This window comes from Rhamphochromis sp. 'chilingali' (assembly GCF_963969265.1).
Source record: "Rhamphochromis sp. 'chilingali' genome assembly, chromosome: 2".
In the NCBI taxonomy this organism is placed as follows: domain Eukaryota; kingdom Metazoa; phylum Chordata; class Actinopteri; order Cichliformes; family Cichlidae; genus Rhamphochromis; species Rhamphochromis sp. 'chilingali'.
Genome location: NC_137930.1, coordinates 46,334,094 through 46,359,460, shown reverse-complemented (window position 1 = coordinate 46,359,460; position 25,367 = coordinate 46,334,094). Strand labels below are relative to the sequence as shown.

At 38.6% G+C, this 25,367-nt stretch overlaps 1 protein-coding gene across 2 annotated transcripts in view; it reads left to right on the top strand.

Annotated features, from left to right (window-relative positions):
- Positions 1–10,678: 10,678 nt before the first annotated feature.
- The window catches only part of lrriq1 (leucine-rich repeats and IQ motif containing 1), a 41,307-nt gene continuing 26,618 nt past the window's right edge, over positions 10,679–25,367 (top strand). Inside the window, exons 1-14 of one of the 2 annotated variants that reach the window (XM_080868921.1) lie at positions 10,679–10,768; positions 10,906–10,997; positions 11,810–11,906; positions 12,013–12,095; positions 12,194–12,308; positions 13,927–14,102; positions 15,660–15,734; positions 16,073–17,725; positions 17,880–18,032; positions 18,149–18,299; positions 19,116–19,309; positions 20,063–20,190; positions 20,482–20,555; positions 21,016–21,109. In XM_080868921.1, coding sequence (XP_080725047.1) covers positions 10,920–10,997; positions 11,810–11,906; positions 12,013–12,095; positions 12,194–12,308; positions 13,927–14,102; positions 15,660–15,734; positions 16,073–17,725; positions 17,880–18,032; positions 18,149–18,299; positions 19,116–19,309; positions 20,063–20,190; positions 20,482–20,555; positions 21,016–21,109 — 3,071 coding nt within the window. In that variant the 5' untranslated portion in view covers positions 10,679–10,768; positions 10,906–10,919. Of the gene's footprint in view, positions 10,769–10,905; positions 10,998–11,809; positions 11,907–12,012; positions 12,096–12,193; positions 12,309–13,926; positions 14,103–15,659; positions 15,735–16,072; positions 17,726–17,879; positions 18,033–18,148; positions 18,300–19,115; positions 19,310–20,062; positions 20,191–20,481; positions 20,556–21,015; positions 21,110–25,367 lie in introns of those variants that run through there. The other variant, XM_080868922.1, reaches the window with a different exon arrangement.

Genomic DNA, 25,367 nt, shown 5'->3' with positions numbered 1-25,367 from the left:
CAGAAAAACAGCTAATCTGTAAGATGCAAAAACCAAAATCATTAAGAACCACAACACAGGAAACTGATATAACAAGTACAGCAGAGTGGAAAGAAAACGCTTGTGGACAAAATACACAAAGGGCAGGTCTCCCATGGAAAACAGCTGCAGCTGATGACAGACAAATCCTTCAAGCTGTGAAAAAGAACCCCAAAACAAATGTCAGTGACGTCAGTACCAGTCTCGAGAAAGCAGGTGTTATTATGTAGAAGACTCGAACAGCAGAATTACAGAGACGATGCTGCAGGATGCAGACATTATGAGCTGCAGGGATTCAAATGTAGGATTGAAATTTGGGCAAAAATAGAAAAGACAAGCCAAGTCAGAAAGTAATATAAGAGCAAAATGAGCTTTTACCAAAGTGTTGGAAAGCCCACATTCATAAGATACTAAATGTTCAGTTATGATTTGTTGCAATTAATTATTAAACTCGTACTGCACTGGGACTTAGCCATTTTGTCTTTTTTGTCTTTATGTATTGGCCAAATTAAATAAGACTTGAATTAATTCTCTGCATTTATTTGCAGTTCTTTTATGTGTGTCCCAGATATCGGTTGTTTGTTTGTAACAAGGTATAAAACATGTGGTTAAGTACGAGGTGTTCCCCATCCCGTGATGCTGTTTTGTTTTTGTGATGGTAAACACAGAACTGGTCACAGATGGCAGCTTACACTGGTTACCTGCTGAATACTTCATGAACTGCCTCTGACTTTGGTAACATTATGCCATTTGGTTGTCATGAGTTTTCCCCTCCCGGACCTCTGATGGAAAGTTATGGCGGATTGGTTTTCACTGTGTCACAGATACGTAGGTTGTCAGCCAATGGGAATCACACAGAGGTGGCATAAATAAATGAACTGGGGACTTGATGGTGGACATGAATTTCCAGGTTTCTTAGTTTGAGGAAACAAATCTTGCAGACAGTGAGGTCACTTTTACAATGTTTAAATGTATTTTATTTTGAATAGTGTTATTTAATTCCCTGATTTTTCTTTAAATGAGTAATTAATTAATAACGAGCAATCAAAGGACTGAACAAGTAAAGCATGATTTCTTAAATGAAAACTGAAATAAAGTAAGTTCATAAGTGGACTAGCTTTCAATTTAATATAAAATAAAGAGCATTCTAGACCCATTATCCAGTCCTATGATATATATTTTTATTTGTATTGTTACATAGAATAGTTATTTCTACCTTAAATGTGTGCTGTTGTCTCAAAAAGATCTGATTTTGCCTTGGGAAGGAACAGAACATGTACTTGATGTGCTCTCTGCGAGCTGCTTTGAAAAGCCTGTGTTCTGTGATTGGCAGCTCGATCCTAATTTGATAAAACAAAAGAAAACAGCCAGTGATGAGACTTCACTGTATCAGCCTTGGTAAGCCCCCTCCCCCTCCCCACCACCACTACCACCACCTGAACATTGAGGTCACAAGGTCATGAGAAGTTGTGATGATTGGAGAATAGAAACGAAAAATAAGGTACTGATGATAAATACAATCTGCTTCCACTATGTTGTGTCTTCTTGAGTCAAAGTGTTCCAGGTGGTTACTCGAGGATATTAAAAAATAATAAAAAAAAACCCTCCATGGATTTGTTTTCAAAATGTCCCATTTTTGTTTTTCCAGGGGGAAAAAAAGGACTAAAGAGTTTTGGATACATTGTGGATAAAAAGTTTTTGACCCCTTCCTGATTTCTTACTTTTTTGGATATTTGTCACACTCACATGTTTCTAGATGATCAAACAAATTCTAATCTTAGACAAAGACAACTTGAGTAAATACAAAATGCAGTTTTTAAATTATGATTTCACTGATTTCATTGAGTAACCAGGAAAGCTGAGTTTCATGTCACTAGTCACATCCAGTCCTGATTAATCAAGAAATCAATTTAGTCCAGTATATGCTTTAGCAAAAGTAAAGTTTTAAGCCTCAACCTAAAAAGTAGAGAGGGCGTCTGTCTCCTGAATCCAAACTGGAAGCTTGGTCCACAGCAGAGGGGCCTGAAAGCTGAAGGGTCTGCCTTCGATTCTGCTTGTAAATACTCTGGGAACCACAAGTGAGCCTGCAGGCTGAGTGAAGTGCTCTAATGGGGTGATATGGTACTATAAGGTTATTAAGATAAGATGGGGCCTGATTATTCATGTGAGGAGCAGGATTTTAAATTTCATTCTGGATTTAATAGGGAGCCAATGAAGAGAAGCCGATATAGGAGAATTATGCTCTCTCTTTCTAGTCCCTGTCAGGACTCTTGCTGCAGTGTTTCAAATCACTTAAATAGATCAGTCTGACAAAGTGAAGCAAGCTAAAAGATCAACACATCATGAAATTATCTAAAGAAACTCAAGAACAGATGAGAAACAAAGTCACTGACATCTGTCATCAGTCTGGGTTTCAAACGCTTGAGGCTTTGGGACCAGAGATGGGCAGTAATGCATTACTTGTAATGTGTTACTGTAATCTGATTACTTTTAAAGTAACAAGTAAAGTAAGGAATTACTATCGCAAAAACGGTAATTAGATTACTGTTACTTTCCTGTAGGAACGCTGCGTTACTAAAACCATGATTTTTTTTGCGAGAATGTCTCATGACAGTGACGTAAGCGAGTGCGACGTTCATGACAACAGCTGTGTGCAGATCAACAATAGATAATATATCGATTGTGGGAGAGAGTATGAGCGTGCAGCGTTTAAAGCGTGGAAGTACTGACCTTACTTTGAGCTTGATTCCATAAAAAGTGACAAAAACATTAGCGTCCGCTGTGCGTGGGAAGAAAACTTCTTTTTACAGCGAAAAAACCCCCTAAACTTCCAAACAAGCACCGAGTGCGCAACGACGTAATGGGAAACTCACAGAGAAACTCGCGGATTCTTCAACTGACCGCTGCGGCACACCTGCACCAGGGTAAACCTCCGCCTACCCTACTCCTGCTTTACAGGTGAAAATAGAGCAACAGGACCGCTGAGTCTTTGACTTTATTTATTTTCTGCTGTGTTTTACTTGCATCTATTTGAAAGAGTGAGTGTAAACACAAAAAATATTTTATTTTATGTGCTGGAATGTGCAGAAAATAGGTTAAAATGTTAAACTAATTTATTCAAGTCAGAGAATGTTGCATATAATTTAATTTTTACTTGATGCATAAAGTTAAAAGATTAAAACTGATAAAACAAGTTAAAAAAGAGACTTTTCCATTTGATTACATTTTGTATGATGGATTATGTAGAAAAAGTAGAATTGGGCTGAAAGATCTATCGCTTTATCACCTATTCAGGTTGTAAATCGTGTTTTTAAAAAGTAACTAAGTATATTAATTACTTTTGAAAATAAGTAATCAGTAAAGTAATGGGATTACTTTTTGGGGACGTAATCAGTAATTAGTTACTGATTACTTTTTTCAAGTAACTTGACCAACACTGTTTGGGACTCCAGTGAACAATGCTAGCTGCCATTATGGAGAAAGCTTGGAACAGTGGTGAACATTCCCAAGAATGATCAGCCTACCAATATTACTCCAAGACCACACTGACAACTAATCCAGGAGATCACATAAGATTCCAGGGCAACATCTAAAGACTACAGGCCTCATTTGTTTCAAGGATCATGATTCAATTATGAGAAAGTGACTGGGTAAGAATGGCATCCATCCATCCAATGTGAAAACCCCTGTGGCTTCAGCAGGAGGGCTTGAAGACAAAGCTTTCCAAATGTGCCTGTTTCCAGCCAGAGTTTCATTACTTGGGCCATGCCATTTCTTATCAGGGTGTCTCCACAGGTCCCAGCAATGTTAAGGTAGTAGCTAACTGGCAGCCTCCTAAAACAGTTTCAGGAATATGGTCCTCTCTTGGCTTTGCGAAGTTTGCTGTCTCTCTGCATAGACTGGTGGCACAGTCTTGGGGCAGAGCATGGTGTCATTGGGAACTGGACTGAAGAGTGTCACCAAAGCTTTAAGCCATTAAAAACTAAGCTCACAATAGCACCAGTGCTTTCCTTTTACAGATTTCTGTGTGCCTTTTATTTTAGAGGTGGATGCAAGTAATTTCGGCCTGGGCCTTCCCAGTAGGGAGGAGGTAAAGTGAGACTAACAGGCTATGCTAGCCGAGGTTTGAGGCTAAATTATAGTTCAATGAAGTTGGAGTTTTTGGCACATAAGTGGACCGTGACTGAAAAATTCTTGTTGGGCTACAAGTGTAATTTTTATACTGACAAGAACATCACCAACACCACTATGCCCTCCAGCAGGCCGATTCTGTGATAAAATGAAATCCTGGTGTTTTAGCTTAGGTTTGTTTGTTTAATTGTTTAAGTTCATTGCCCCAAAGGTGCTGAGGTGGTGCTCCAACTTTTGCTGCCTCATGTACTAATTAGGAGGTGCTGACTCAAGTTCATCAGGACCACGACCATAAAGGTCTGGAAAGGACTAGACGTTCATGGTGCTACTGGCCAGGTATGTCTGCTGAGGCAGCTCACTGGTGTCAGGCATGGGAACATTGTCAAGTTGCAAAAAACACACAACCAGTTGCTCAAAGCTATATGGGACAGTTGTTGTCTTTTTGCCCAAATGAAAATTTTGCAGCAGGACGATGATCTGAAAGACACCAGATAATCCACCTATGTTCAGCCAAAATGAGTGTCCTAGTCAAAGATCAGACTTAAATCTAACTGAAATGCTTTGGCACAACCTTAAACAGGCTGTTAATTCAAAACAAACAAACAAACAAACAAAAACCCTCCAGTATAACTGAATTAAAACAAGTGGGCAAAGAAGAGTTGACCAAAATCTCTCCACAGTGATGTGAAATATTCATTGCCAGTTATTGCAGTTCTTGGCACAACCGTTTTTTTTGAGGTTTAGGGGGCACTTAACTTTTTCACACTGGGCCATCCATGTAGGTTTAGATAGCTTTTCCCTTAACAGATGAAAATGCATTTTGGGTTTAGTTGCAGTACCTTTGTCTCATATTCAAATTTGTTTGATGACCTGAAATATTTGAGTGTGACAAAAAATAAAAAAACTAAGGAGCAGGTGGGGAAAGTTTTTCACACCAGGCTACATATAGCAGAGCAACAGTTTGTTGTTCTTTCTTTTTGCACCTCACCTGGATATCAATTGCGATTAGCTGCTTTGTTTATGGGTTTAACACATTTAACACAAAAAATAGAACCTGCTTGTAGAAAAATGGTACCACTAGTGTTACTACTTGTTCATATGCCACTCTTTTTTGCCTTTATGTTTGTTTATTTGTTTATTTATAAGGAACCCCATTAGCTTCCACAGCAGTGGTTGCTAGTCTTCCTGGGGCCCAAACCATCAAATACCACCGAATAAAATGTTACACAATGAGTTGGATGCAAAATATCCACATAATTTGGTTCTTACATCCACAATAAGGTTTGACAATTCTGAAAATATAAGCATGTAAATATTAAAAATGATAAAAAACACTCAAACAAAATACACAATTTCCATTACAAGTGACATTACCCTCTTACAATATTTACAAATAAATTAAAAACTGCCCAAATAGGCTTTTAAGTGATTTTTAAAATTATGAATAGAAGCCAATTCTCTAATTGCATAAGGCAACTTATTCCACTGAAAAGATGCTCTAAATATAACAGAGTTTTTCAAAAAGTTACTTTTAACTCGAGGAGTTACTTAATTGTGGTTAGTTGAGAATCGTGTAGCATGATTATGTATTTCATCTGTGAAGGAAACTGTTTCCAGGGCCTAATCCGTGGATCGACTTCCTTCGAGGCGTGGACGTCTATCAGCAGAGATTGTACCTTCACCTATCAGCAGAGAATGTCCCTTAGTCTGTAACACAGTCAAATATATTCTCAAGTAATATTCAAGCATGCCATTCAGCGTGTTAGTACGAGCTCGGGAGCAGCTTGGGAGAACAAGAAAACAGAGACTGCTTCAGGTTGTCTTCCCAAATTGACTCAACTTTATTCACAAGTACAACAGTTTATATAGAGGGTAAAATTCATGAGACAGCAGATTTATCAGTTTAAACCAGTACAGACCAAGATAAGGCAGCGTCTTCCTGCCCTTGGGTGAAGAAGCATCCTTTGTGTAGTGTATCAGTTCAGCTACAATTGTGATTATCTCAGCGACATATTTTCAAGGCACAAAACAAAGAGTTCTTAGATTAGTTCTTACACACACACACACGTAGGAAAATATTTAGTATACACATCCAGAAATGCATACACTATTATATATTGTACATATATTTATTAGTTTCAGGTTGGCCATTCTTGTATTTTGCTCGTTTGTGTTGTTGTGTTTGCACATCTCTGTTGCTTGTGGGGCTCGCACACAAGAATTTCACTCGCATGTGCTGTGCCAGTGTGCCTGCACATGTGATGTGACAATAAAAAGTGATTTGATTTGATTTGATTTGAAATCTGAAACAAACCATTTGGCCTCAACAGGCGTCTCCTAAAAGATTAAGAAACTAATGTAGCTGAGGGAGTGATCTCTGTGGTATTTCAACCTTGTACCAGCCTGTGATTCTCACACATCAATTCTTGGGTCAAAGAGAAAAATAACTAAAACAAAGGGGCCTTATTGAATGACAGAGTTTTCCTGCATAATGTCACTATAAAACAATATCCAGTAAATGCTCCCATGGTACTAAAATACCTAACAATCTGGATACTGCAACTGAGCATAAAAAAGTGTGGTGTGTTTACCAGTATTGCTTTCTTTAAAAATACAAGAAAGCCATAGTATAATTTAGCTTGTACAGCTAGCTTGTTTGTAGCCTTTCTTCATTTCATTTTTAATAACATAAACATTTGATGATTTTTTCCATTCAACTTTCCAATAAAGCTTATACTGGGAAATAACAAAATAGTTAAAATCATGTCGGTCATGTAGGTTTCTGGATGCAGAATTAATTACATTTTTTTATTATGGAAAACTGGCATTCACTTAAATAAAAACGACAAATTTTTCATGTGATACGCTGCCCAGATAAATCATGCCTTATACCCCACATTCAAGTCTTAGGAATTTAAGGTTTGGCTCTAACTTCCTATAGCAGATGAAACTGCATTTGAAAAAACCCTGCTCATTTAAGAATTACACATGAAACAACTAAACACAGACACACACACACGGATACACGAGGCGTGTTGGCTGGATTTGATGCTCTTTCAAAGTGAGGATTAACAGCTCTTTTCTCTTTCCTTGGAACTGTCCTGTGCTCAAGGCCAAGAACAAGTCATGGGACTTACAGAACATATCAGACCTGAGCCAAGTGCTCTCATCATGTTTTTTTTTCTTTTTTAAAAATCCCTCCAAGGCACATGTGGTTGCCGATTTTGTAATATCAAAGTCAGTGACGTGCTGTAATTTAGTCCATTTGGTAATTCAAATAGGTGCAAAGGATAAAAAATGATTCCAATAGTAGGTAGAGATCTTTTAATCTCAAGACATACAAAACTCAAATTCTCCAAAGTGGATTGAAAAACTATCCAAACAGTAGATGTTTACAACTTATTTAATAAATGAATACCTTGAAGATTAAAATGAAGACTAGTAGTCGATAAAAAGGTAGGCAAGTTACTTTTAGTGTATATAACTGAAAATGAAAGCACTCATGCCTTTGCTTCTATATTTTTGTACATTTCAAAATTGTAACAAGTTTTCTGTTTGGACAAGATGTAAGTGACCAATAATCACAGCTTTTTGTCTCATGCCCTCTTCCTCTATTCTGAATTTCTTGTATGCAGAAAAGTACTATTTTCTGGAAGAACTATAGCAGTTAGTGTCCTTTACAGTTCGCCACTGTTCATTCTGTCTCTACACAGTGGATTTTTGTACACTACATGCTGTAGGCTGATACAGAATAGTTTAGCTCGGGACATTCTCAGTAGATACAGAATTTTCAACTCTTTTGTGGAATTAACAAAAGAGCTATATTTCATTTTGCTCCATGGCTGTCAGCATGACCATTGATACAGGCTGTTCTTCGAAGTGTGAATGTTAAACTTACGCGGGGAACATGTTTGGAGTTTTTTGGAAAGCCTGGAATTTACAGTTCAAACAAGAGAGATGAGTTGTTTAAGTATTAAATGAAAAAAGCACAACTATTACTTTAAGTCACTTGTAATGGACTAAGCTAATCCCAAATTAACCCTCACCAAACCCTCTTAGGTGGACTTATGATTGCAACAATAATCCCACAGTCATTTGAAGCTGATTTAGATGTACTAAAACTCACAATGGCAGCATAATGTTAACTTTGAAAGAGAATCCAAATCTGCCTTGAAGTCTAACTAGTTCACTTGTGTTGTCAGTCTACTGAGAAGAAGAAAAGCTTGGTTAGGAGGATGCTGGGATGACCTGGTTGAACTTCTCAAATCTGAGCCACTCTTGTGTAGAAACAGCTTTGAAAATGTACCGCAGGTAATGATTGCACAAGCAAGACGTGATATGACAGTAGATACTTGCAAGAACGCAACACAAGGCGTTAAGCTTGCAGAGGTATTTGTGCAGGATTAGCTTGCTTAACATTTTCCCCATCACATGCACATAGTATATTACCATCAGGTCGAGTTCCTTTATCATCTCACTGAAGCAGTAACCTGAATGTTCAAGTCTGCAAAATAGATAAAATGTATGTTTTCAGGCATGACGTCTAATTCTTCAGATCAATTGCATTAATCACTAATAAATACACACGGATATTGCAAATTGTACCTTTGTGATGTGCACTAAGTTAAGTTAAAGGTTAGTTGGGATACTGGCAACTTTTTTCCTCCAATCCCTCTTTCGTCAAATCCCTCAGATGGAAATGATAGGCTCGATTTGCTCAATGGCTGCCAAGATAATGGCTACAGACGAGTAACAGAAAACCCTTGACAGTGTAAACACATGGGTGCTATCTAAACCTCTGCTGCGTTTGGGCCGGAGCCGCTATTGACTGGTGTAATCTGCTGCATAAATCTACAGCTTGGCCCTGTCTGGCTGCTGTCTGGGTTCCGTGCACTTGGACAAAAGCGCCGGACACCTTGCCCACTGACAAAGGGCCTAGCCCTAATTGGAGTAGACAAGGCTTGCTGATGGAGCCTTTTTAAGCAATTGAACTTGGTCAATGAATCTTAGGGGACCTAATACAACATAAGGGACAGGCAGTTTGACTCCAACAACGGCAGTAGCACCAAACTGTCCTGTAGCTCCCCGTCAGCCTAAGCACTGAAGTTGGGCTATGACCCATAATGACTTTTTATCAAAGTACAAAACGGTGAAGGTGTTGATCTTGTGCCACAGTAGGGCTGTAGATGGGCCGTGTTTCATTGTTATTGTGTAATTCAGCTTTGCTTTTTAAAGGACCTGGCGCCATTCCACTGTTTTGTTTTCATGTATTAGAATAGAGAACAGGCCTCACTGTGTCTCCTGACCAAACAGTTTTGGATGAAGGACAAGCTGTTCTTCGTTTGAAAGTTATCAGGAAGGAGACTGGGTTCCTTTTAGAAAGCTATCAGGAATGTGTATGGGAAACCTGTGTGGGCCACTGGAATCTCCTCAAAGAGAAGACTATAGGACAAGTGCAAAGCCCTCACCACGGGAGAGAGGAACTGGTCTTTGTGATCAGAAATGCCATGGAAAAAGTGCGCATTGTTAGCAGCCCAACAGATTTTGTCCCTCTGGTCGTGTGATTCACCTACAAGGTCTCGGGCTCACTGACCCCCCCCCCCCCCCCCCCCCCTTGCTGGCTGTTAGAATGCCCACACAAGTCAGTGACACTACATTTTCTTCACACTAAGTAGCCAAATAGCTTTGCTGACCTCAGATTCATAATTTTGCTTCTGTAACTTCTGTGCAACTTTTTTCAATAACTGTGCAACAATATGAATTATTGTTTCAATGTTTTCTAGTTGGACTTCACCAGACAGATCTACAATTGTTATGCTATAAGTGTATTGAAAATTAAAGCATTTTTATTCAGATCATTTTTCTGTAATTTGATAGAATTTGATATTAAAAGATGAAACTTTTGGTGTATTGTCTCTCTAGTTATTGTCACGCATTATAAGGGGCTTCTTCTAGAGCTGTGTACCTTTGTGATGTGCACTAAGCCATTGCCTGTGATCGCCATCTTGTGGTAGTTTTTTCCTCTGTTCTGGTCGACTGTTGATCAACGGGAAATTTAAACTGATGATGTAAAAAATTAAATAAATGCCTGCTTATTTACTCTTTTTTCTTTGTCTCGTGCGTTAGGAAGTTTCCAAGGATCAAAATAATTCAAGAATAGAATTATTAAATTGCAGCCAACGTTTGAGGCATTTTGAAATCATTTCATTTTTATAGCAAGCAACACGTGATTTTCTTTTTTCTTCTTCCTTTTTTAAGGACACAATGTATGTGCCACACATAAAAATGCCTAAATTAGCGCCCTCTTCATTCTTCATGTAAACACCATTAGAAAAGGACTCCTTTTCTAATCGTGTTTACATGAAAAATGAAGATAAAAATACTGACGTCAATACAACAAATGCAGTCTAAAAAAATTAAAAACAAAATGTAAGCCGCCTTTTTCCATTTAAAATATGAATTAGTTTTTCTTTTGCGTTTTGTTCGGTAAGTCCCTTTCGAGACTTCGTAGTTCACAGCGTTGTTTCCATAGAGACAGAACTTCGTCTAGACGCAAGAGGATCTTTCAGCCAAGTTCTTCTAAGCTTCTAAGCGAGTATAGCACTAGTGCTGTATCCAGGTAGGACATTTTAAATAATTACGTATAACTTAACGGTAAATATGAGTACTTTGGATAAACGTGTTACAGTAAATGGTTTCAGCAACTGAAACTTAGCAGACCGTCTAATCATGCCTTCATTTTCACTGCTCTGACAGATAAGTAAATCGTCATGCTGGAGCTGGATGAGCCATTCACCTCTGACGAAACTGAAGAAGAACAGGAAAATGTTTCATGTCATGAAGAAGAGGTAAGGGTGTGGGCCTCGTTCTAAAAATACAGCACATGCATGTATGTTTCCGCTATTCTCCAAAATATTCTCTTCATTTACTATTTTTTGTCCAATTCTGCATACATTCTATCACCCGGAGAGCTGGAAATTAACAGCTATTTGTCAGGGTAGACACCTTAATTTATATCTCTACCACAAAAGCATCAGGATGATTCGTTTGAGAGCCACACATGAGCTTAGAGTGACACTGAACAGGACAGCGAAGCTAAACGGATAATGGATAGAAGATAAATTATGCACAACATAAGCTGACCCTCCGTAAATCCACTTACTGCCTTATGACTTATACATCCCAACTATTGCTTTTTCATATAGTGAGTATGGATGGGATTTAAGAAATTCTTCCAAATAAAAATAAATGGTACCAAATTGTCCAGTTCATTGGACTAATATCTCTTTAAGTGTAGTAATGCCATTTATGAATGCTGCTTAGAAAACAAAATGATAATTGCAACACAGTGACCCCAAAACCTTTGAGCTTTTGTATGTGTGGGTCACATACAGTGCAGACCCTTTTTTCCTTACTTTGTTTTTCTACTTTTGCATTCTCCCTGAACGTCTGCTGGCCTACTTTAAAATTAATCAGAAATCAATAAGGAAACCGATTGACCCATAAGCAGAATAGACAATGGATTTAGTATCAGTAAGAGTTATTGCTTCACTTTTGTCCCCACAATGCTTGCTAATATTGTTAATATTGCTTGCTTATATTAACATTTTCCTTTTGTGGCGAAAGCAGAAATAATAATTAACCTATTTTCTGACCGCAGGCTTCAGATAATTTCCCACCAGCTCTTCTAAGCTACTTTGAAACATCAAAAACTAGAGCGGCAGTTTGTGAGAAACTTATCCTTGAGGAACTTGAAGGTAAGTAATAACTTACAGCATTTAACTAATGTGTACGGTGATAAAGCTGAGATTATCTCCTCACCATTCTGGATTTTGTCTGCACTGTCTTTGAATTCCATGTCAGACTTCACACCATCAGATTCCACTGATAATATGATGAGGCTATCAAATGAAGTCAGCAAAGATATGGTGAAAGTGAATGAACAGGTAAATTGGTCTTAACGGTCTAATCTTGGTTGTTTTATTACATCTAAAATATGTCACGTGGCCTAATTTTTAAAAATGATTTCTTTTTACTGATACAGGTGGGTGGTGAAACAGAAAATGAGGAAAAAAAGGCTGATGGGTCCCTTCTTCAAACACGAATAGTGACACAAAATCCTTTGACTCACAATATGTCCATGTGGCCTAATAATGAAGGTAGATAACATGTACATGTGTATTGTTTGGGACAAAGACACCATTGTTGTAGTTTTGCTTCTGTACATCACCACAATTGATTGTAGATCAAACAACCAGCATGTGCTTGAAGTACACAGGCCAATAGCTAAACTGGACTCAAACGTTTTTACAGTGTTTTATTATGAAGTCAACAGGTGAATTTGTGGCAAAGTGTTACTAATGATGCGGCCGTGGGTCAGTGGGGGTGAAGGGGGAATTGGCAGGTTGCGACGGGGATGGAGCGGGTGCATCTGGGAAGAAAGGAGAACAAGGTTAAGAAGGCGCCAGACGCAGGGTATTTAGCGGAGGTGGTAATGACTGACAATGCTTACTGATAGTCAGGGTGAGCTTGGCTTTGAGGGAGAGGCGAAGAGAATCCAGGCGAGTACTGAAAAAGGCTGGCTGACCTGAGTGCCGAGGTGGTGAGTGGTGGCTGGAGGGCAGGCAGGTGAGGTTCTTTGTATTTTTCCAGAATGCGAAGATAATCCAAGGAGAGCTGAGGTTGAAGGCAATGGCAAAGAAGGTCCAGGAAAACTGTAGCACAGGAAACCAAAGTAGGCAACAAAACAAGTGGCAAGAGCATGGGGCAAAACCTTAGCACCGATACCAACGTGAGGTCATTGACAAACTGGCAGCAAAGGAGCATCTGAGTGGAGCTTAAATCCTCAGCCTGATTACCCAGAATCAGCCTCAGGTGTGCAGGACTGCAGGAGAGATGATGGCTCCGCCCAGGGGTGGAGACCAAGGGACTCAGGTGCCTGGTGGAACTTTCCAGTCAAACCTCCAGATCCTGACACAGACTTTCTTTTTTGCTTCAGTCCCCTATTTCCCCCAGGTTCAAATTTAATGGGATAATTGATTGACAAGCAGTGGCCATGTGAGGCCTGATCATTTTTTTTAAATTTTAAATGAAGGAGATATAATATCTCAAGTCAATTCAATTCAAGTCAATTCAATTCAATGTGTTTAATTTTTGTTTTTATAGCTTTATACTGTAATTTCAATTATTTATAATATCAGGCCAAAAGAGATGTTAGTGGAAGTGAGTGAAAAAAGTGAAGAAAAAAAAACTATCAGAGAGACAGCCAAAACTTTAGAAATGGCCAGAAAAGTGAACAACTTTGAGGTTACTGAAGTTCTGATGTTGCATAATACAGCCATAATACACTCGAAATAAAGGTAAAAGGTAACATAGTTTGCCACAAGACGTCACTACTTTCATAGAATTTGCTGTCACTCACGACTTCAGTAACATGAAAAGGTAGATAATCCTGTCTTGTGAATAGACTTTTAAATTTGCAACTGAAAGCATAAAGCTAATGGTGATCAAGCTTCCTGGAGGTATATTTTAGTTAAATCATATATAATGTAGATGGACTCAAAATCACTGCCACGTCACTGATGTAAATTTAGAAAAAAGATTAGATTTGGATCATTCTTTATGCAGGAAATTTGGTTGTTATTTGTTATTAGTGCATAACAATCAATGGAGAGGCAAGGCATGTCTTACTTTGAGCCTGATTTGAACTACATATGCATGGCTTTCCTTTCTTGCTTACTGAACTATTGAAGCCTTACATTTTTGTATTTGTCTTAGATGGAGCTGGAACAGATCGATGTTGGGAGACTGAGAAATATTTGGCCCGGGACTTTAGCAAACATGACATAGCACCAGAGAAACACTGTGATGAGGAGATGCATAAAAACGAGGAAAGGCAAAAAAGAGAAATTAACTTCCAGGAGGAGCTGAGGAAGATAATGGAGGCAGAGAAAGTAAGTTACTTCTGACTTTTTTTTCTCTCCTCGACATAGTACTTTTGGATCCAGGTGGTAGAGCAGCTATCCCATAATTGCTACGAATAAACAATAAGCTGGTCTTAAGGGTAATTACATAACCCAGCCTTACTTGGATATGGAGGAAGTGGAAAAGAGGCCTCTGATAGCCTGGTGCACCACAGAGCCATTGTTTATGTTTATGGCTGATACCTTACTTAGTAAGTACACAGACTTAGCCCACAGACCGATCAAGCTCACCACAGAGGATATGAAAGGTTTGACTGTAATTGTCCACTGGAGCAAAAATTGTGTGTCTTTAGGACACTGACACACTGAGAACACCATCCCCAAAGACACAGTGGGCAGAGAAGCAGAAGATCATCATATCAAGAAGAGCCTGAGTAAATGTGGTTATCCAGCTGGGTATTTGACTACGCTGGGAAGACAACTAAGCAGTGCTAAAGTGTCATCTAAAGTGAAGACCACTGGTGATTCCTTATGTGTCTGGAGTGTCGGAACAACAGTGACACATGTTTTCATAACATTGTGTCTCTGTGGCTTTCAAATTCCAAACAAAACTCTCAAAAGTTTGTCCACCCCGAGGATTGTGTCCTCTGCCTTAAACAGAGTAATATTGTGTACGCAGTTAAGGACCAAGAACATTGAGATGAATTATGTAGGTAAACTAAACAACCTCAAGCTTAAGAAATGGCACAACACATAAGAGATAGCTTGTCTAGCCTGGACTCTACAGTCTATTTACAGCATTAAAGCAGTGGTCACGCTTTCACTGGCACATGGAGGAACACTGATTTGAGCATAGTAACAAAGGAACCCTCCAACCAAACATAGTTTACACAAAGATCACATTGGGAAGACAGGTCAGAAACTGATAAGAAGAACAACGAAAATACACAACATGAGGTGAGAGGAGGAGAAAAACGAACTCCACGCAGAGTGAGCTCCTAATGGGAGAACAGTTTGAGAACAGAAAAAATAATAATTAGGATAGATTGCAGATTATTATTGTGTAAGCTGTAGAGTACTGCAGCATTTTGGTAATTAGTGCAGTGTATTGTGATTGCAGTCCTGTGCTTCTACAGTAACTGTGGCAGGAGCAAGATTGGTGCTTGAGTTATTCTCTCGCTCCTTTAAAATGAACTTAAACTCCTGCATCGTAACCATTTTTGACAATTTCTATCCCTTCTGTAGATTATTCCAGAAAACCAGGCCAGCATATTTAAAAGCCTTTTCCCCCTCAGTTCTGTTCTGATTCTCAGGACAAACATTTGTATTATGATAATATGATGGGCTGGTATGGTGTGGTACAGGCTGGTATGTACAGCATTCATCACTAAAGTCAAGGGACCTGTTGTTTTACTGTGTTCTTAAGGAGTGGGGAAAATAAATGTATTCATTTAGATGCCTCAGGATTAGATGTTTCATACCCCCAGACAAGGGTACGGAGGGCAAACTGTCACAGAGAAAATACAGAATGCAGCAAAAATGGCTGTATTAATTAACCCTGTTGTGTTTTATTTATTCTGGTTCCAGCTGCATGAAAAGGAACTGGAATTGATGGCGAAAAGAGCCCAGGAAAAACTTGAGCAGGAGATGCTGCTTCAGCAGGTAATTAATTTTTTTTATTTTTTTCAAATTTGTGTGCAGTGTGACGTAGAGCACAGGCTCACCATTGTATTTTTAGACATTTGATATACTTTTGGGTATTTGTTATCAGCGCAGCATTTGGTAGAATCAATTTACTGAACATACTGGATTTATAAATCAGTGGTCCTCAAAAACACACCTTAAATTTAGTACTTATAGATGCTTTTTTCCATTTTGATTGAATACTTTTTGTGATGTTTGTAAATTCCATGTAGTTTGCTTAATATATTTCAAAGAATATATTAAAGAAATGAGGCAACTAGTTTTTTTGTAACTCTATAAATATCATCTCTAATTAGGAACTGATTGGTAACTTACAAAAACAAGTGGAGCAAGAGAGGAGGATGATTGAGGAAGAGCAGAGAAAGAAAAACAAAGAGAAGAAAAGGAAAAATGAAGAAGAGAAAAGGAAAAATGAAGACATGCAAGCGAAAAAGAAGCAGGAAGAGGAAGACAGAAGGAAAATGAAGGAGGAAGAAGAGAAAATTAAGAGTGAAGAAGAACAGAAAAGGAAGAAACTGGAAGAGAGGAAAAGATTGGATGAAGAGGAAAAGAAAAACATGATAAAATTAAGACATAAAGAAGAAAAGAAGCAAAAGGAGCTGTGGGAAAGGGAGGAGGTAAAGAAGAAAATGGAAGAAGAAGAGATTAGAAAGAAAGAGGAAGAGAGAAAAATTGAAGAAATCAAGGATGAGGAGAGGAGAAGAGAGATACAAGAGGTGGAGGAGATAAAGCAAAAGCAGAAGGAGAGAAAGAAAAACAGGAAAAGTGAGGACGAGGAAACAAGAATAATGGATGTCAAAAACAATGTGACAGAGGTTTCTGGAAGGAAGATGACTGAAGATCAAAAGACAAAAAATAAAGAAATAAGAAGTATTAAGGAAGAAAAGAGAATAGATAACGGAGGTGAGGAAGAGACGACAAGAAAGGAAATTGTAAGAAAAACTACAGAACATAAAATGGAAAGAAATGAGGTAGAGCAAAGAGAAAAGCCCGAGATGAAGAAAAAGCTGTTGAATGAAGACATCAGGGGAAAAGATGAGAATAAAAGAATAGATGACAAAATGCAACTCACGGAAAGTGAGGAAAAGAAAAAGAACGATGAGGAGAGTTTGGAAAATCAAGATATGATGAGGAAGGAGGAAAAGACTAAAACAAACAAAGAAGAGCTGATTACAATGAGAATGGAAGAAATGAAACAGAATGAAGAACAAGAACACAGAAACACAGATGAAGTAATAAAACTCAAGCCAGAGATTTGTGAGAATAAAGACCAGAACACAAAAATGGAACATGAGAGGAAAAAAGATAAAGAAAAGAAGAAAGAAGAGTTGCAGAAACACCAAGAGGGGCTTAGTATAGGAAAAAAGAAGGATGGGACGGGAAACAAGGAAGATGCAAAGGATTATGGAAATGAGGTGAAGGAAAACATACAAGCAGAAGAAAGGAAAGTAGAAGAAGAGTTGAAAGAACGAGTCATAAGTAAGAATGAGCTGCGAGACAAGGAAAGAGAAAATAGCAGCATGCAATCTCATAATACTGGCAGGATCTCACACCCAGGAGGCAACACCACACGGACCTCAAGTGCTAATTCACTGCAGAGTGAATCTACAGCTGACCCCGTCAGCTCTGAAACTGCAAAACAACAGAACCTAAACAAGAACATCAGTCAGATCCCTGTGTATAAAACCAGTAACCGGCAAGATCCTGCAAAGCCTGGCACTTCTTCTTGCTTTTTGCCTGCAGGCCTTCCAGAGCACACAGAGCAGAAGAGGCTGTTGTGGATGAAGGAATGCATCCGTTGGTCTAATCTGTCCTGCCAGAACAGGAGGAAGCAGAAAGGATCAGTCCGGAGTAGGACAGGGCCAAGGAGGGTGGCAGAGGGTAGCAGTCTGCCCCCTCTGTGCCCACACACTCTGCTTCAGTCCACAGGATGGAGATCCCTGCAGGAGGTAACATACTGTGTGCTTAGCTGTGATCCAGGAACACTGATGAAAATGTTTTGTACTTAAATGTTTGTTGTGTTCGGAAAGAATATTCACACATAGAACCCATTATTTTCATTTGAGATCCAGAAGCGCTGAAATATGTTTGGCTCTCTTTCAGGTTACCAGTGTGACCTTGGAGGACTTACCTGGCTGTAGCCTTTTTACCCTTGCCCAGTGTACTCAACTTCAGTCGCTCACCCTCAGACGCTGTGGACTGAAATCATTGGAAGGTATCAACCACTTACAAGAGCTCTGGTACATTGACCTACAGGTGATTATATAGTTAAAAAATAACAAAAATAACAAAAAACTAGTCATTACTGTGATTTTTTTTCATGTTGTTTCAGTCATTTCAGTCACAACAGCTTTGCTTTTGTTTTGTTTTAGGAAAATGACATCTCATTTGTGGATTGTGAAAACATGAGCAGCTTACGAGTTCTTCAACTTGCCCACAACAAGCTGACTTCCATCCATGGTTTAAATGGTGCTGAGAATTTGGATATTCTTGATCTCTCGCATAACTCCATCACCCGTATTGGTGAGAACTCATGAAACACTGACAGCTATTGAAAAAAGCCCCAAAAAAGAAAAACGGATTAATTTTTTCGTCAGTATAATGTCTGAAAGTGTTTGTGTTTTAAATACTTATTTGCTAACAATGTGTGTGTAGCAGCTTGAGATAACGCGTGACTGATCCGAACACCTGGTAAGTCTAAAATCCTCAAAAAAGAGCAGCATTCACTTAACCTGAGAACAGGCACGATGCCATCGTGTTCCATGTAAACACAGAAAGTAGTATGAGTGTGAAACTTCAAAATAAAAAGAGTCTATGGAGTATGTCAAATGCATTTGGACTTCTTTATGTTTAACAAAATGAATGAAAGTTATGGCTCTTAACATCAGAATCCTGGTAAAAGACATGCTGCAGTTACAATACATTTCTTACATATATTTCATTTGAAATTCTAAAGGACTACATTCAGAGCTTATCAAACCTGAGAAATAAACGTGAAAATGGAAAAAAACAAACAAACAGTATCTAAAATCTTTCATGCAACATTTTACTTATTACCTCACATGCTAAAGGACTATCATAGATGGACATCAGGAATTCCAAGTTTCCCTCCAGGTTTAACTAAACTTCCTCTTCTGGTCAAAAAAATCAATGTAATGTAATGTAACACAAGAGGGCAGCATCTCTCTTCTTTCCTGCTGAGGACGTCACACCATTCACTCTGCAGTGAAAACTGCAATTTTGACTCCATGTACAGACTGTACTTTTTTTTTAGACTGTATCATGTCAACTTTTAAGACTCATGCTCTGCTTTCTGCATATATTCTGTCTGCTTCCTAGCTGGTCTGGAGTCTGTAAGGAGGCTACAGAGGTTGTCAGTGAACCACAACCAGCTGATCAACACCAAAGGGATGAGAGATGTATATACACTGCTCCACCTGGATTGCTCTCACAACCACCTGGCCAACGTGGAGGGTCTGGAGAACAGTGCTCTGCTTCACACACTGGATCTAAGAGGAAACGGCCTTACTGAGGTAAAAACTCACGGCAGATGACTGGAAGCACTAAATCTAATATCACTGTTCACTGTTGCAATTTTGCGAGAGCTGCAGAGAAAGTGGTGTGGGTGTTTGAGACAGGTGATGGGCTTGAATTAAGCCTAAAATCCTTTTGCTTTTATCTACTACGTGCCCTTTTAATTGAGAAACAGTTCCCCTTATTCCAGAAGTTACGTTTAGTGATAAATGATTGTCAAACCTTCAAAAAATAAAATTAAAACCAGGCAAGTATGACAAATATAAATAAGGTGCTTAATTTCAATTAAAAAAAAAAGGAAGCTGATCCATCAGATCTAATCCAAGAAGTACCTCAGTCAAACACATGCTGTTGTTTGCTAATTCGCATTTCTCAGCTGTGAAAATAAATTTTACCTGGCCAAATTTCAAATTTTCTCCAGTCCAGCAGATGTGCTGTTAAAAATGTATATTATTGCACACATGTGATAATGGCCCACTCTATCCTCAGTAATCTTTCAGTCACAGATTAACTATGCTTGTGTTTGCCAAGCCTGAAAGTTTTATCACAGTGCTTCACAAGCAGTGTGAAAATGAACCTGACGAGCTTCGCTTGTGGCAGGCACTCATAGCAGTAGGCATAGCAGGGCTAAAACAACTGACATTGATGGATGAGGTCGTTTCGTTGCTACAGCAGGAGCAGCGGTGTGAAGTTAGTCTAACCTCACAGTGTGATGGGTGTTAACTGACGACTTTGTCCTGTTGCTTCATCAGCCCCCGAGTCTGAACAACCAGGTCCTCCTCAGAGAGCTATATCTGGATGACAACAGCGTCTCCTCCCTTCACGGCCTCGCTGCCTGCTGGCTTCCTCTAATGCAGCACCTCTCTGCAGCTCAAAACGGGTATCCAGTATTCATCCAATACTACTTGCCATCTGTCTTCGCCTAAGTTTTGTTATGTGATATATATTCAAAGTAGAAAATAACACACGTGCCACAATTTTTTCTGGCTTTTCTTTCTTTTGAAAATGTAACTTGATATAAAAAATTGCAATCAGTAGGTTCTGTAAAACCACGACGAGTCAAAGCCACACAGTCGCATAAATTCAAAATGCTTCTGTGTTTAACGGTGACATGAGCGATGCATTGAGATGTGGTCTAGCTTCTAATGTAATTTGTCTCTTATTTTCCTAGAATTACTCAGCTGCCCTCCATGTCTAATTTTGTGTCCCTTGAAAATCTGGATCTTAGATACAACTGCCTGTCAGGTAACATGTTTTCTTTATAAAATGGTGAATGGGCTGTGCTTGTTTAGCGCTGTTTTACCTTAGTGGTTCAGCAAATGTCTCTTGTTCACTGTTATGCAAGCGCTACTCCTAATAGAGCATCGCCTGCTCTGTTAGGAGCAGCTTGGCCTTCATTGTTTTGCTCAGGACAGCCTGAGTATAGAGCTGCTAATCCTGTGATTAGTGGTCAACCTGTTTTACCACCTAAGCCAGTTTAAAACCTGTGGTTTTTCTTCTTCTTTCAGCTCACCGTACTTGAACTATTGCTTTTATATTTTGTTGATCTTATTTCGGTGCCTTGTGTAAAATTTTGTAACTTTGTAACTTTGATATAAGTTCACTACACACCTCTGCTTATTTCATGTAGGTTGATATAGTTTGTAAGTTGGAGTTATATTGAAACTGAAGAATATATTGAAAAACGTGTCATGCTCTCTTTCAGACCTGCAGAATGTGTGTGAAAATCTTGAGGGATGTCAGTTCCTGCGTGAAATCCACCTCACAGGGAATCCTCTTCAGCAGGAGAGTGGCTGGAGGTAGGGTAAGCACTGGACAGAGTAAGAAAATGACATGATATACTGTCTTTTTAGAACTAAATATGTTGTTATCTGTATGTATCTGCTTTCACGACCCATCATGCAGTGATAGTGCATTGCGCTAGTTTCAGGAATCTTGAATTTTCTGGCTGCCTCTCGTTGAGACACATTTTCCTCACCTGCTCCACAGTTTCAAATCAAGATATAGTAATTAGAAATTTCTGTTCTTTTTGGAAATTATTTGGATAGAAGTTCCAGTTTCTGCCTCTTTTGCTCTTAAATATAACTTGATATGATGGGTGATCAAAGGAAAATACCACTGAAAAGTCAGTATTTGCCTATCCAAAATTTAGTCTGTGGGCTCAGGTAGTCTAAACATTCCAGCTGAACACTGGTCTCCCTGTCCACTTCCAGGATTACCACTCTGATCTGCATTGCCTATTAGATTACCAACATCTGTATGTGTGTATGCCACACTAAGTGGTCATAATTTCCAAAATATTGATACAGCAGAAAAATCAATTATCTTTTCATTGTCAATTTGCTCATTCACTTACATTGCTTAAATATTTTACCAGTGTTAAGGCAGTTGCAATGAGTTTATATGAAAAATATGCAATGAGCACTTATATTCTTTGAGGTTCTACTGGGATGTCATGAGCGGTGATGTCAGCTGTTACAGGTTTGCAAAGTTATTTGGCTCCTCAGAGTCAGTTACACCCAGCAAAATAACCAAAATATGAAAAACTATACTAGTTTTGGAAACTTTTTGCTTATTTAATAGTCAGATTTTTATCATTGTTCATATGTTGGAGTTACTGCCCAGCAGGTTCAATAAAAACATCAATAAAAAAACAAAACAAAACAAATGTTCTGTTAAATTTTTGCCAGTACCACTGCCAATGTTGGTTTCCATAAATGGTAAATGGCAAAATTTAACGTGTGATTAAAAAAATACAGGAAAAAAAGCCTTTAAAAATTTATATTCATTTTAAAATGGTACATTGTACCATATTTTTTTAATGATTTTTATTGTGCTGACAATATGAACATAAAATCTATTTTTTTTATCTTTAGATTGAGTTTTTAGAGGATTCTTTGCTGGAATAGGTGTAAAACTATGAGTTACTTGTGAACACTTTCTTCCTTAAGCCATAACTGAAACATTACCTTAATTTTTCACTGAACTTTACTTAACCCCCAGTGCCAACAGTAGAATTAACCCTCAGTATTTCCACACTCATGCCCTTGCCCTTTCATCCTCAGCCAGTGATAACACTGGCTAAATAAAAGCACCAAAAGGCAAGCGCTAAGAATTACAATCCCTGTAGGCACCCCCTGATCCAGGAGAAATAGATGAAGAAAATACTGGCCCTGATTAATCAGAGCCGCTTAAAGAGCCTATGTTTTGGAGGAAGTCTTCACTAAATGAAATACGGAGTTATGCTCATAGGAACTGGAGAATCAGGATGAAGGATCCAAAAAAGTGTTTTAAAAGAAAAGGAGGATAAAATTTATAACAGTTTAGTAAGACTCAAGTTGAAGTTTGAGTATCTTCAGTGTACTGTAGATATAGCTGTGAATAATGAAGCCCTTATATTAAAAAGGTAATAAGTTGCTGCTATTTATCCAATTTTGTCTAATTCGGGTTTGGAGCTTCATTTAAAGACAGCGAGTCAGGCATCCTATTTAGGGTTGGAATCCAATTCTAATCTGTGTTTGAGAGACCCAGTGATCCACATCAAATCTATCTATCTATCTATCTATCTATCTATCTATCTATCTATCTATCTATCTATCTATCTATCTATCTATCTATCTATCTATCTATCTATCTATCTATCTATCTATCTATCTATCTATCTATCTATCTATCTATCTATCTATCTATCTATCTATCTATCTATCTATCTATCTATCTATCTATCTATCTATCTATCTATCTATTGTGAATATATAAGTACATGTAAAGTACTTCACATTATAAAGAAAGACATTTTCATATAAACCATTTATGAATGCATCTGAAGCAGTAAATGACCTCAACACATGTTTTGTTCTCTCTGGTGAAGTCGTGGGACAGATTTAAGAGCATACAGTACTCTGGGAATCGATTTTAGAAAACCCAGTTCTTAATGTTTTAAAAACTGACTTCGCAGCCCAAAGGCTTTTATTTTTGCAAATTTTATTGTTGCTGTTCCCTAGTGCCCTGTAGAGTTTCCAGCTCCACATTTTCCCACTGCACAGAGACCACATTTGGCCAGTGCTCCACTAGTAGATGCTCTTAGTCTGTTTCTCTGGCAGATATTTGAGATTCCTCTGCTTGCACATCCTTAGCCTCGGGCAGTGGTTACCTCTCCCCCTGTATCACAGCCATTCAGGGCGCTCCTCCAGCTGAATGCTCACACTACCTAACATATGCACTTTGGAAAGGATTTCTATCCAAAGTGGCTGTGTAACTACACTTTTAGAAAATGGCACTAGATTGATAGTAATGAGTTCAAACAGGTTCAGATTGTAGACTCAGACAACCAATAATACCAGGGGATGACTAAATCACTGTACATATGGTCCTTTAATTAGTTCAGAGAACAAAATGTACTGTGTACAAAACAACATATACTGTGAGAGGAAAGTTAAACGGTTTCCTCAAAACACTACGGTCTAAACAGAGAATGGTTCTGCCAGCTTTAGAGAAGCTTTCTGTTGGCTGTGAATATTATTTTCTTAGTCAGGCAGTGATTGTAATTTGACAGTTATGAGTCGTATTAGTAAGTAAATAACTGGAAACAAATATAGAACTCAAATTAAACTACGTCTATTTGGCAAAACTATTTTGTGATCTACAAAATCTGTTGAGTAAAATAAGTGTCCTGTTTCATAGCCCTGACACCTCTGTGCAACCTCAACCTGAGTTCCGTTCAAGTTGCCCTCATTGTCTTTGTTACCTGTTAATAGTGTTGTTTATTATAAACTTTAAAAAAATCACCAAGCTGTTTGCCTTTAATGCAGAGGTAATGAGTTCATACAAAAATACAGATATACATAATACCAGTAGCAGTTACAGTTTTTCTCAGTTGCTTTGGTGCATTTCTCACAACAGAATTGATCTCTGCACCACTACTAAGGCTCTTCTCAAAACAATTAGTGCAAACTGCAAAACATGGTGGATAACTTGCAAAAGTGAGTCACTTCATCAAAAAGAAAAGTCAGTTGTTCAAAATAAGTAGTCAATGCTTCAAAAGCAAGTCCCTTAATCAAAACAGATAATATATTCATCAAAAGCAAGTACTTATATCAAAGTGTCAGGGCTGTCACAATTACAAGTCATTACACCAGCACCTTTGGTCACAAAATCAAATGGTTTGAACATGTTCTCATTGTGACGGATTTCTTTGTAGGTGCTCCCCAATGACATGTCAAGTCTGGACAGCATCCATGGCATGTTGAAAACCATAAATTGTAAAGGAAAATCAAGACACTTCATATGCACTCTTGATAATATTTAATTGAAACTGTTCACAGCATTGTGCAACTGGGGAAATACAGCAAATCAAACATTTTACAGCAAACATAAACTCACTTAGACAGTAAACCTTACTGCAGTAGTTATGAAACAAAACCCTGAAAAACAGACACTGCTGCATATCAATCATTGATATCTAGACGCTCCCGTCTGTCTGCCCACATATTTGCATCAACATCACAGCGAATGTCAGCTCTATCGACGCATCGGGGAAAGTATCTTCTGGAGTGTTGAATCCACCCTCTGCAGGACTCTGCTGTGATGTCATCACAAGCTGCATCCATAGCTGCTAGCAGGGTCATTTGGGTATGTGGATGCCTGTCATATACCTTCCACCTCCAGGAAGAGAAAAACTCCTCAATTGGATTTAGGAATGGAGTGTAAGGAGGAAGAAACTCCATAAGCATCCTGTCGTGTGCTGCAAACCACTGCCTGACTACAGCAGAGTGATGGAAGCTAACATTATCCCAAACCGCTACATACATTGTCCGATTGTCACCAGGATCATCCCTTTCATTTTGTGGGATTAGGTCCCTATAAAGAGCGTCCAGAAAAGCCAACAGGTGTTGTGTATTGTATGCACCAATACGAGGAATATGGGTGTGGACGACATTTTCTGAGATTGCTGCACACATTGTAATATTTCCTCCTCATTGGCCTGGGACATCAATGGTGGCTCTTTCTCCAATGTGATTTCGTCCACGCCATCTGCCTTTTGCGAGATTGAATCCC